Raw genomic sequence first — 12,766 nt, forward strand, 5'->3', positions numbered from 1 at the left:
TTTTTTTTTATTTGTATAACCATCCTTATTTAACCACTTGCCGACCACCAAACGCCGATATACATCCTTACTTTGAGGATGGATATTGTTGTTATGGCAGCAGCTAGCTGCCATAACCCCAGTATCCTCGCGTTCGGCCGGCGGTCAGCTACAAGATAAAAGTGGTCTCTGCGGCAGATTCACCGCAAGATCACTTTTATCGGCAGCGGGGCCCCCCCTCCCGCCGCGCTTCGGTGCCCTCTGCCACTTACCGGAGCCGTCGGCAGCGGCAGGGGGCGATCCGATCCTCTCAGTGGCTGTGCATGGAGACGAGTGAGGGGAAGATGGCTACCACCCATATCCATGACATTGCAGGGCGGAAGCGACGTCAAAACGTCACTTCCGCCCATAGCTCTTAAAGGGCCATTTTTTTAAATGACAATTTTTTTTTTATTGCATTTTAGTGTAAATATGAGATCTGAGGTCTTTTTTACCCCAGATCTCATACTTAACAGGTCCTGTCATGCTTTTTTTCTATTACAATGGATGTTTACAATCCTTGTAATAGGAATAAAAGTGACACTTTTTTTTTAAATGGTGTAAAAATAAAAAATAAAAAGTAAAATAAATAAGAAAAAACAAAAAAATTTAAACGCGCCCTGTCCTGCCGAGCTTGCGTGCAGAAGCGAACGCATACGTGAGTAGCGCCGCATATGAAAACGGTGTTCAAACCACACATGTGAGGTATCGCCGCGATCAGTAGAGCAAGAGCAGTAATTCTAGCCCTAGACCTCCTCTGTAGCTCAAAACATGCAGTAATAGAGAATTTTTTTAAACGTCGCCTATGGAGATTTTTAAGGGTAAAAGTTTGTCACCATTCCACGAGCGGGCGCAATTTTGAAGCATGACATGTTGGGTATCAATTTATTCAGCGTAACATTATCTTTCACAATATTAAAAAAATGGGCTCATTTTACTGTTGTCTTATTTTTTAATTCAAAAAAGTGTATTTTAAAAAAAAAAAATGCACTTGTAAGACCGACTCGCAAATACGGTGTGACAGAAAGTATTGCAACGACTGCCATTTTATTCTCTAGGGTGTTAGAAAAAAATGTATAATGTTTGGGGGTTCTAAGTAATTTTCTAGCAAAAAAAAACTGTTTTTAACCTGTAAACAACACATCTAAAAAAAGAGGCCTGCTCCTTAAGTGGTTAAGGGGCAAATGCTTTCTGTGTGATTGTTTCCAAGAAAATCTACTTATAAATAACTCTTTACTTCCTCAGGACAGGTTTCTTTAAAAATGTAATATTTCATCATAGATTGGGAAACTGCCCTCAATATATAGCAAACACATAATTAGACATTCAAATATAAATAATTTTCTATTTAATCTTGGATGAGTGTTTATGAAAACCAAACAGTATATTTCTAAAAAGGATGACGTCATATGTCACAAAGTCCTGGACAAACACACACACACTTAAAATCTGTGCGTGAATCACTCGTCACAGGCATAAACACCATTAGGAGCTGCTCTATTATCTTAGGTAAAACGAATGTGATTAGCTGAGGTCATACAAGACAACCAAGGAGATGCTTAATGTATATGTAAACCCTATCAATTACCTTCTCCTTTCTGCTCCTTTCTGGTCTGCTAAATATACCATTGAATGTGTTTTGTTACATCTGTCCGATAAAAGTAAAAAAAAAACCTGTTAATTTTGCCAGAAATCTTGTAAGTTGATAACTTCCCTGAAATATGATCATGGCTGTGCAACAGTTTGTTTTTGTGTTGTCAGCAGACTCTTGTGTAAAAAGGATCTGGGTAGCTAAAGAGCTGCCCAATCACTTTTCTTGAATTTTTGGGTAATGTCTTAAACCTCCTTCCAAGGTGAGTAGAGCAGATGGAGACATTAGGGTCTAACAGGCCCCTGATGTCTTCATAAAAAGAACCTGCACAATGCTATCACATTGGGGGCTCGTTAGCCCCATTGTGATAGCAATACATTGCACAATAAATAAAATAACACAATGAAAAGCATGCCATCTCCCCACATACACACACACATGTCATTGCATAGAGTGGGCAGATGCAGTTTTCAGCCTTGACATATTTGGTATCTACTGCATTTTGTTGACACTAGGTCATATTTTACATTGCACAAAATAATGGGCATTACATTGTGTTTGTGTGCACTAAAATTCATTTTAGTGTGTTTTTTACTAAAAGTATAGATTTGATAAACATTTGCACAAATATTGTGCGACAGAGAGAACTGCAGCTACCAAAACAATGCTGATGTTAATGTGTAAAAAAAACAAAAAAAAAACTGAGGATTGAGGAGAAGTGGCAGAAGCAAAAGTTATATAAACATGTCTTAACGGTAAACTACATACCATTGGTTTTTCAGTTTTCACTGATTTTACATGGAGGCATTCTTCATGCTTTGAGGTAGTGTTACTGAGGTCCTTGTGCTCTCCATGTGTACCTTGAATCGAATGGCCTGGCGATCGAGATTGTGAATGATTCCCTGGCTCTCTTGGTGGAGGAGGTCTTGGATGAATGTCACCACGCTGTTTCTTAGTGACATGAGCCTCAGGACCATGCACAGTCTTTACATGTTTCCTCAAAGAGCTGGGATCTGTATATCTTTTAGTGCAGCCAGGAATTTTACATACATATGGTTTCTGTAAAAGGAAAAAACAAAAAACAAAACATGATACCGACAACAGAAGAATGTTAACTACATAAATAGTTACATTTCTTAAAATTCTAATCAGAGCTATAATAACCTGTATTTAAGGTTTAACATGTAACATGTTACTATGCAGCTCCATCTGTACAACTGCACCATTCATTCACAGGAATCTGTGAATGAAGCAATTATAAGTCCTGTCTTCCAGTGCGGCAGACAGCTTGTAGTTCTCAATGAACTTTGAGGGTACTGATGAGTGCCCATTGACACTTCTTTGTCTAACAGAAAGCCTGTCAGAAGGTATGGGTAAGAAGGTTGGAGGGAGAGTGTGCAGGAGCCTGACATTGCACCTGCGAACCACTGATCGCATTTTTTGGTTAATTTCTATTGGCGGATAGCATGTCTAATTTTATTTGTTTTCTTTTTTTAATGCACAATAAAAAAAAAAAATTGTGGAATAATACTTGGCTATGTGTTTTCAAATGACAGTTTGGGAGTAGGCAGTTAAAAACAATATGCAGAAAAAAAAAAAACGGGAAAAGGGGGGTTTTAAGCAAACACCCCAGGGACTTTTAAGGTGCTATAGAAATATTAGACGAAAAAACAAACTAGGGTAGGGACAGCCTGCAAAGTAATAATATCAACCCAATAGGAAGTTATTACATGAAAAGCCATAATGTACATATAAGGTTCATTTATATGTACATTATGGCTTTTCATGTAATAACTTGCTATTGGGTTGATATTATTACCTTGCAGGCTGTCCCACCCTAGTTTGTTTTTTCTATAATATCCCAGTTTAAATGTGGTTTCTCATTTATGGTTATTTCTGTCCATCCAGGTTCACACGGACGCCCGGGGCACCCATTTTGAGTGAACGATCAGTCGCTCTTCCATTGGGAGCCTTAGAGATGTCAGTCCCCTTATGCAGCATATATTGGATTAATACGTTAACTTTAAATTTCTATATCATGCTGTGTCTACTCTCTACAACAGATGGCTGGTCACTGAGCTTTTCTTTTTTGTTTAATGTTATCTTTAATATAATCCAACATCCTTTACTATATATTTTCGCTCACCTAATCTGTTGTCCATCCAGAGACCTAACACTGACACCACCACTATGCCTTTGCCATGCATTTGCCCTCTTTAAAGATGGCGCTGCTGGCCTCCTAGGCTGTACTCTATTATATGAATTTGCGCCTGCGCATTACCGATCGCGCACGCAGTGAGCGGCGATCTATGACGCCACTGCGTTCTCTCCCTCTGCTGCGGCTCAAGCATTCTCAACTGACGTCCGCATCCCGGCGGTGATGTCAGACGCCCCTGGGATGGAGGGCTTATAAAGGAGACACCGCACATTTTCTGTCTCAGGCATCTCACCACAGGGAGTGGGTGGATCGCTCCTCAGTCTGCTTACCTACTGATCTCCTCAAGTAAGTGTCTTATGTGCAGCTAGGTCAAACTTTCACTTGAACTGCACCCTACAAGCCTTTCTAATAGGTTTAATTTTATTTTTTCATTGCTTTCATTGTAGAACCTGCTGCATGGGAATCTAATTCCTGCTCTATTGCCCAATCCTTGACCTGGGTTTCTCTGTAATGTTTTGACCTACTATGGCTACTAAGTGCTAGAAGGTGTCTTTTACTTAATGCAAATAATTCACTGATTCTATCTAAGGTAAAAAAAACTCTTGCCTCCAAAACTCTAAATTAAGGGGGGCACCTTGATTTATCCCATTTATCCCTTTATTAATCCCATATAACCTCTAATATTTAAGGGCTTATTTAAGGATATATAAAACTTTATATCCCTCTGTGGCCACATCAGGACAGAAAATCCATATTATGAGAGCCTGTATGCTGAATGCACTGCAGCAAGTTATTCTATCCAAATTTTAAATGTATTGCCTGAAAACGACAGCCTGGTAAGACTACCACTATCAATACCTTATTTCTCCCGTATATATATTTTGTAATATATTTAACATTGTCCCATGCATTTATGATAAAAAGTTTACACTTATTTTTATATATTATTTTGCTAAATCCTATTGGTGCTAGCTTTTCTTATTGTTAATGGAATTAATTTAAAGTCTCACATATGTCTTTTGTATCCATTGTTTAGAGTCCACTACAATCCTTGCCATAAACTCCTGAAGAAGCTCGTATTAGAGAGAAACATGTCGAGCGGCAGATTGTTACGGAATTAGGTGGCTCTTTGTCTATGTGCCCATGAAGGGTTTGATCTTTGTGATTGATGCATTATCTTTTTATGATGATGTCTTTTTCTAGGGACACATGTTTTTAGAATCAATTTTCAATAAAATTACTTTTTTATAATTATTGCGTACATGCTTTCCTACCCTTTCGTCTAATATTTCTATAGCACCTTAAAAGTCCCTGGGGTGTTTGCTTAAACCCCCCCTTTTCCCGTTTTTCTTTTTTGCATATTTACTATGGGATGTGGTGCTTTGAGCTGACTATTTCTGCCCTTACCAATATTTCAGTTAAAAACAATGTAAAATTGACAAGGAATACCAACATAGTTGTATCTTTGATCTTAAAAACTACGGGATAATGGTGCTGTGGTAACTTGCCCGCAAAAAAAAGCATAATAATATTATTCTTGATATTAGTAGAAAATAAAAGCCTTTTAAAATACGTTTGCCATAACTGCATCAGTATCATCAGCAAAGCAGCTTCATTATTATCCCATTAAATAAAGAAGAGAATGTGCGCTGCATTTCGAGATTTCATAATTTGCCACGTCACGAATGTTAATTCTCCATTATGAATGCTAGTTTACAAGACCGACCGCTTCCAGCTCATCCTTGCTTCAGAGCATGCATGTTTGTACTTTAGACTTTTGTCTGACGGAATTGTGTACACACGCTCGGAAAATCTGACAACACACATTTGTCCGAGGAAAATTTTAAAGCCTGTCATCCAACATTTGTCCGTGGAAAATCCGACAACAATTGTCCAACGTAGCGTACAAACAGCCTGTCAACACACAATTCCCGTCGGAAAATCTGATCGTGTGTATGCGGCTTAACTTTTGGTTTTGTATAGAAAAATGCAATGGTTAAAACCTCTGTCTCTGTTTATTGCAGTGAATTCAATTATGGAGAAATTTGCTCACATCCTGTCCTAGTAATGAAGGTCTTTACTGAGACAGCAAGTGAGTGGAAACTAGCCCAGCAATAAAAACATATTTTAGTTAGAGTATGGCAAATACTAGGAAACTTTATCAAGTTTTAACTTTCTCCAAATGTACCCAAAACAAAATAACAAAGTTTGGACTGACCATTCTCATGACAAAAAAAAAATCCTGATGGTAACTGTTTTATCATATTCATACTAGCATTCATCTTCAATAAAAGATTATTTGCTATATCTCCCTAAAGAAGGAATGGGTGGGAATTATCCCCTACAGGGCTTCTTGCTCACACTATCCAAAAGTAAGAAAAAATCCTTTTGGTATATGACATACACTTTAATCAAAGCATGTCAATAAACTTTTTCAAAAACATATCGTTAGTTAAAACTTTTTCTTTTTCAGTGCAACAAGGAGATTCATTATATGGAACAGTTATGCCCTGTACACACGGTCGGACTTTGTTCGGACATTCCGACAACAAAATCCTAGGATTTTTTCCGACGGATGTTGGCTCAAACTTGTCTTGCATACACACGGTCACACGAAGTTGACGGAAAATCCGATCGTTCTAAACGCGGTGACGTAAAACACGTACGTGGGGACTATAAACGGGGCAGTGACCAATAGCTTTCATCTCTTTATTTATTCTGAGCATGCGTGGCACTTTGTCCGTCGGATTTGTGTACACACGATCGGAATTTCCGACAACGGATTTTGTTGTCAGAAAATTTTATCTCCTGCTCTCCAACTTTGTGTGTCGGAAAATCCGATGGAAAATGTTAGATGGAGCCCACACACGGTCGGAATTTCCGACAACATGCTCCGATCGGACATTTTCCATCGGAAAATCCGACCGTGTGTACGGGGCATTAGAGTTACCCTCTTTTGTCCTAAATTATCTATTATAAGCATAGATCCTAATTTACTAATGCAGTAAAACATTTTTATTTTGAAAGTGACTCTTTTTTCTACTTAACTTAGCAAATAAGGTGGAACAAAGAAAAAAATCACTTAGCAAGGAAAACCCAATCATGTGCAAGGCAAATAAATGAAACTGTGTTTTTACTCACACATGACTGAATGATTGAATTTAGAAAAGCTTTACCTCCTTTACTAGGCTAAGGGAAAATTCACTTTGCAAAGATAAAATTCACTGAGCTTAATGAATGAGGTAAGTTGAACCCAGTTCAACCATTCAACCACGTGCAAGCAAATCCTATTTTCTGTATATGGTTGAATATTCTTTGCAATGTGAATTTTTCGTGTGAAGTTATTTCAGCAACGTGAAAAGTAATTTGAAGGTGAATATGTTCTAATCCTTTATTAACCGGTTCAATACAGGGCATTTTCACCCCCTTCCTTCCCAGGCCAATTTTTAGTTTTCAGCGTTGTCGCACTTTAAACGACAATTGCGCGGTCGTGCGACGTTGTACCCAAGAAAAATTGATGTCCTTTTTTCCCCACAAATAGAGCTTTCTTTTGGTGGTATTTGATCACCTCTGCGGTTTTTATTTTTTGCGCTATAAACAAAAGAAGAGCGACAATTTTGAAAAAAACACAATATTTTTACTTTTTGCTATAATAAATATCCCAATTTTTAAAAAAAAAAACAAATTTTTTCCTCAGTTTCAGCTGATACGTATTCTTCTACATATTTTTGGTAAAAAAAAATCGCAATAAGCGTATATTGATTGGTTTGCGCAAAAGTTATAGCGTCTACAAAATACGTGATAGATTTATGGCATTTTTAAAAAAAAAAAAAATTATTTATTTTTTTTACTAGTAATAGTGGCGATCGCGATTGTTTTTCGTGACTGTGACATTATGGCGGACACATCGGACACTTTTGACACATTTTTGGGACCATTCACATTTATACAGCGATCAATGCTATAAAATTGCATTGATTACTGTGTAAATGTGACAGGCAGTGAAGGGGTTAACCACTAGGGGGACACAAGGGGTTAAATATGTTTCCTAGGGAATGATTCTAACTGTAGGGGGCGGGGACGTACAACGGGAGGAGACCGATCAGTGTTCCTCTGTACTGGGAACACAGATCGGTCTCCTCTCAACTGACAGGACGTGGATCTGTGTGTTTACACACACAGATCCAAGGTTCCCCCCCGGTTAACGGGCAATCGCGGGTGCCCGGCGGACATCGTGGCCGCCGGGCACACGCACCGGGTCCCGAGCAACGGGGCGAGAGCGCGCGCGCACCCTAGGCGGCCGGGAAGCCCAGGCCATCATATGACGTCCACCCAGGGTGGGAGATCCCATCTGTGGACGTCATTTGACAATAGCCGGGTAGGGAAGTGGTTAAATCTACTGCATACTGTTCACTAGCCTAAAAGTCCAAAAAAGATGTAATTATGTTACACTTATGTTATATTATAGCATAAACAACTAAATATATTCTGTATATCTAGATATATATACATCTAGATATCTAGATTAGAGGTCGACCGATATGAGTTTTTCTCTGGTCGATGCCGATATTTAGAAATCGCGGTGGCCGATATATGAGGCCGATTTTTTTGGGCCGATATGTTAGGCCGATTTTTTTTTTTCTTCCCTTCATCTCATAAAATCTAACAGTTAGACCCCTTTCACACTGGGGCGTTTTTCAGGCGCTTTTGGGCTAAAAATAGCGCCTGTAAAGTGCCTGCAAAACGGCTCCCCTGCAGTCTCAGTGTGAAAGGCCGAGCGCTTTCACACTGAGGCTATGCGCTGGCAGGATGTTAAAAAAAAGTCCTGCAAGCAGCATCTTTGGAGCGGTGTATACCACTGCTCCACCACTTCTGCCCATTGAAATGAATGCGCACCCCTGCCGAAGCGCCTGCAAAGCGTTTCGGCAGCGGCGCATTTAACCACTTACTTGGCCGATAGCTGGGTTATAAGCGCCCCACTAGCAGCCGAATGGTGCCGCTAAAATGACGATAAAGCGCCGCTAAACACTAGCAGTGTTTTACCGTCAACGCATGCCCACTCCAGTGTGAAAGCAACCTTAAGTAATAAGTGATACAGAGATTTTTTTACATTTTTTTAAACATTTATTAAACAAAACAAACCTCCAATCAGTACACTTGTATGTATAATTTAGATTAAAAAAACAAAAAAAAAGTATATCTTAAATATTAAATACACAAAAACACGTCATCAAAACTTTTGGATGAAAAAAATGGGCTAACTTTACTGCTTAGTTTTTTTTTTATTAGTGTATTTAAAAAAAAAAATTGCGTTTAAAAGACCGCTGCGCAAATACCGTGTGACATAAAATATTGCAACAACTGCTATTTTATTCCCTAGGGTCTCTGCTAAAAAATATATATATAATGTTTGGGGGTTTGAAGTGATTTTCTAGCAGAAAATACAGGATTATTACTTGTAAGCAACAAGTGTCAGAAAAGATTTCGTCTTTAAATGGTTAAACTGAGAGCTTCTACACACAGAATTCAGTCCATTGATAAGTGTAAACATTGTATCTCTTCAGGTTCTTTTTATCAGATTTGGCAGGCTGCCCAGAGAAGGAGAGAAGTCGCTTCACAGAAGACTTCAGACAACTTGCATTGACTTCTATTACAGAAGTCATTTTTAAGTCGTGCTGAAGTTATAATCGGCCTTTTTTATCAGCACAATCGGCCGATGCCGATTAAATAAAAAACGCCAAATATCGGCCGGGCAATATATCGGTCGCCCGCTAATCTAGATATATATATCTAAATATATATACATACAGTGCCTTGAAAAAGTATTCACATCCCTTAAAATTTTCCACATTTTGTCACGTTACAACCAAAAATGTAACTGTATTTTTATTGGGATTTTATGTGATAGAGCAACACAAAGTGGCACATAATTGTGAAGTGGAAGGAAAATGATAAATGGTTTTCAAAATTAAAAAAAATTATACATATGAAAAGTGTGGCATGCATTTGTATTCAGCCCCCTTTACTCTGATACCCCTAACTAAAATCTAGTGGAACCAATTGCCTTCAGAAGTCACCAAATTAGTAAATAGAGTTCACCTGTGTGTAATTTAATCTCAGTATAAATACAGCTGTTCTGTGAAGCCCTCAGAGGTTTGTTAGAGAGTCTTAGTGAAAAAAACAGCATTATGAAGGCCAAGGAACACACCAGACAGGTCAGGGAACAAATTGTGGAGAAGTTTAAAACAGGGTTAGGTGATAAAAAAAATATCCCAAGCTTTAAACATCTCACGGAGAACTGTTCAATCCATCATCCGAAAATTAAACGAGAATGGCACAACTGCAAACCTACCAGGACATGGCCGTCCACCTAAACTGACAGACCGGGCAAGGAAAGAATTAATCAGAGAAGCAGATGGTAATTCTGGAGGAATTGCAGAGATCCACAGCTCAGGTGGGAGAATCTGTCCACAGGACAACCATTAGTTGTGCACTCCACAAATCTGGCCTTTATGGAAGAGTGGCAGGAAAAAAGCCTTTGTTGAAAGAAAGCCATAAGAAGTCCTGTTTGCAGTTTGTGAGAAGCCATGTGGGGGACACAGCAAACATGTGGAAGAAGGTGCTCTACTCAGGTGAGACCAAATTGAACTTTCTGGCCTAAAAGCAAAACACCGTGTGGCGGAAAACTAACACTGCAAATCACCCTGAACACACTATCCCTACCGTGAAACATGGTGGTGGCAGAATCATGTTGTGGGGATGCTTTTCTTCAGCAGGGACAGGAAAGCTGGTCAGAGTTGATGGGAAGATAGATAGAGCCAAATACAGGGCAATCTTAAAAGAAAACCTGTTAAGAGTCTGCAAAAGGCTTGAGACTGGGGCGGAGGTTTTTCCAGCAGGATAATGGCCTTAAACATACAGCCAGAGCTACAATGGAATGGTTTAGATCAAATTATATTCACGTGCTAGAATGACCCAGTCAGAGTCCAGACCTAAGAGCCCTTTCACACTTGGGCGGGCGTCGGCGTTAAAGCGCCGCTATTGTAAGCGGCGCTTTACCGTTGGTATGCGGTCGCTAGCGGGGCGGTTTTACCCCCGCTAGCGGCCGAGAAATGGTTAAAAACCACCGCAAAGCGCCTCTGCAGAGGTGCTTTGCCGGCGGTATAGCCGCGCCGTCCCATTGATTTCAATGGGCAGGAGCGGTAAAGGAGCAGTATACACTCCGCACCTTCACCGCTCCGAAGATGCTGCTAGCAGGACTTTTTTTACCGTCCTGCCAGCGCATCGCTCCAGTGTGAAAGCCCTCGGGGCTTTCACACTGGAATTAAGGCAGCGGCACTTTCGGGTCGGTTTGCAGGCGCTATTCTTAGCGCAATAGCGCCTGCAAACCGCCCCAGTGTGAAAGGGCTCTTAATCCAATTGAGGATCTGTGGCAAGACCTGAAAATTGCTGCTCTCCATCCAATCTGACAGAGCTTGGGCTATTTTTTAAGAAGAATGGGCAAAAATGTCACTATTTAGATGTGCAAAGCTGGTAGAGACATCACCAAAAACACTTGCAGCTGTTATTGCAGGGAAAGGTGGTTCTACAAAGTATTGACTCAGGGAGGCTGAATACAAATGCACGCCACACTTTTCACATATTTATTTGTAAAAAAATTTAAAGCCATTTATCATTTTCCTTCCACTTCACAATTATGTGCTACTCTTTGTTGGTCTATCAGATAAAATCCCAATAAACTACATTTACATTTTTGGTTGTAACATGGCAAAATGTGGAAAATTTCAAGGGGTATGAATACTTCTTCAAGGCACTGTATATATGCTCAAAATAGCAAGTGTACATTTAAACAAATAAAACTACTTATGAAAAAAGCATGTTTGATTAGATGGATAATAAACCTGAAAAGTGTAGTTTTATGCTGCTCATAAAGTGCATAGAATAATGGAAACTACTGACTGGAACTATTAATTGTATCCTAAAAACATGTTTTATAGTAGTGAATTAGCCTGTAAAATTCCACTTAAATCACAGTTATATCTTAGTTCATATGCAGAAACATAATCCATACAAGAATATATTTGACTACCGCTAGCCAGTTTCTATAGATGTAATCCATTCAATACTGTCAGATTTTTGAAAGACCACTAAATGTAAAAAGTATATTTTTTATCTAAGGCTAGGTTCACACTAGAACGAGATGCGGGAAACATGTGTTGTGTGTGTGTGTGTTTCCCACACCCCTTTCAAAACGCATTGCAGTTGTGATCTGCAGCGTCTGTCGGTGTTAAAGAGGTAGTAAACCTCCCTCCAATGTTTGTACCTATAGGTACGCCTATAATAAAACTTTACTATAGGTACTGTAAATATCTCCTAAACTTGCACCGTTTAGGAAATATTAACTGTATACTGCCCGATTAGGTCATCGGCGCATGCGCTCTTAAGGAACGTCCACCGGTGCCGTTTCTTCAGAGCCCTGTGCCCTGACCGGCGGTTCGTCATGCGGCTCCGACCAGTCATAGAGCCGGAGACTGCAGACCCGGAAGGAAGACGGGCAAAGATGGATGCAGCCTACAGCGGGGACAATGACGGCTTCATTTGCAGGTAAGTGTCACATAATGTGCTAGTATACGATGCATACTAGGACATTATGCCTGTACATTTCAGGTAAAAAAAAAGAAAAAAGAAACATCAGAGTTTACTTCCTCTTTAACTCAACAACACTGCAAACGCAGGTTGCAAATGCAGTTTGCCTGCGCCGGATTGTGTAGTACAAAAGTGCCATGTGATCTGGTTGCAGCGTATTTCCAAAAATAGTGCATGCACTACTTTTGGTGTGATGCAGTGCGATCTGAGCCTATGCAAAATGAATGGGCTCAAATTGCACCACACTGAATCACGTTTGAATTGCACAGACATGCGCAGCATGCAATTCACCAAGGCTAAAGGGGGCTCTTTATAAAGCAATCGTTGACAGATTTCTATATCGATAGCTTATA

General features: G+C 39.6%; 1 protein-coding gene across 3 annotated transcripts in view; it reads right to left on the reverse strand.

The window, feature by feature from the left end:
* GLI3 (GLI family zinc finger 3) overlaps nucleotides 1-12,766 on the reverse strand; it is a 381,269-nt gene that overhangs the window by 12,664 nt on the left and 355,839 nt on the right. For all 3 annotated transcript variants that reach the window (XM_073630540.1, XM_073630539.1, XM_073630538.1), the window contains one exon: nucleotides 2,378-2,668. In XM_073630540.1, coding sequence (XP_073486641.1) covers nucleotides 2,378-2,668 — 291 coding nt within the window. The remainder of the gene's footprint in view (nucleotides 1-2,377; nucleotides 2,669-12,766) is intronic.

This window comes from Aquarana catesbeiana, linkage group LG05 (assembly GCF_042186555.1).
Source record: "Aquarana catesbeiana isolate 2022-GZ linkage group LG05, ASM4218655v1, whole genome shotgun sequence".
Classification (NCBI taxonomy): domain Eukaryota; kingdom Metazoa; phylum Chordata; class Amphibia; order Anura; family Ranidae; genus Aquarana; species Aquarana catesbeiana.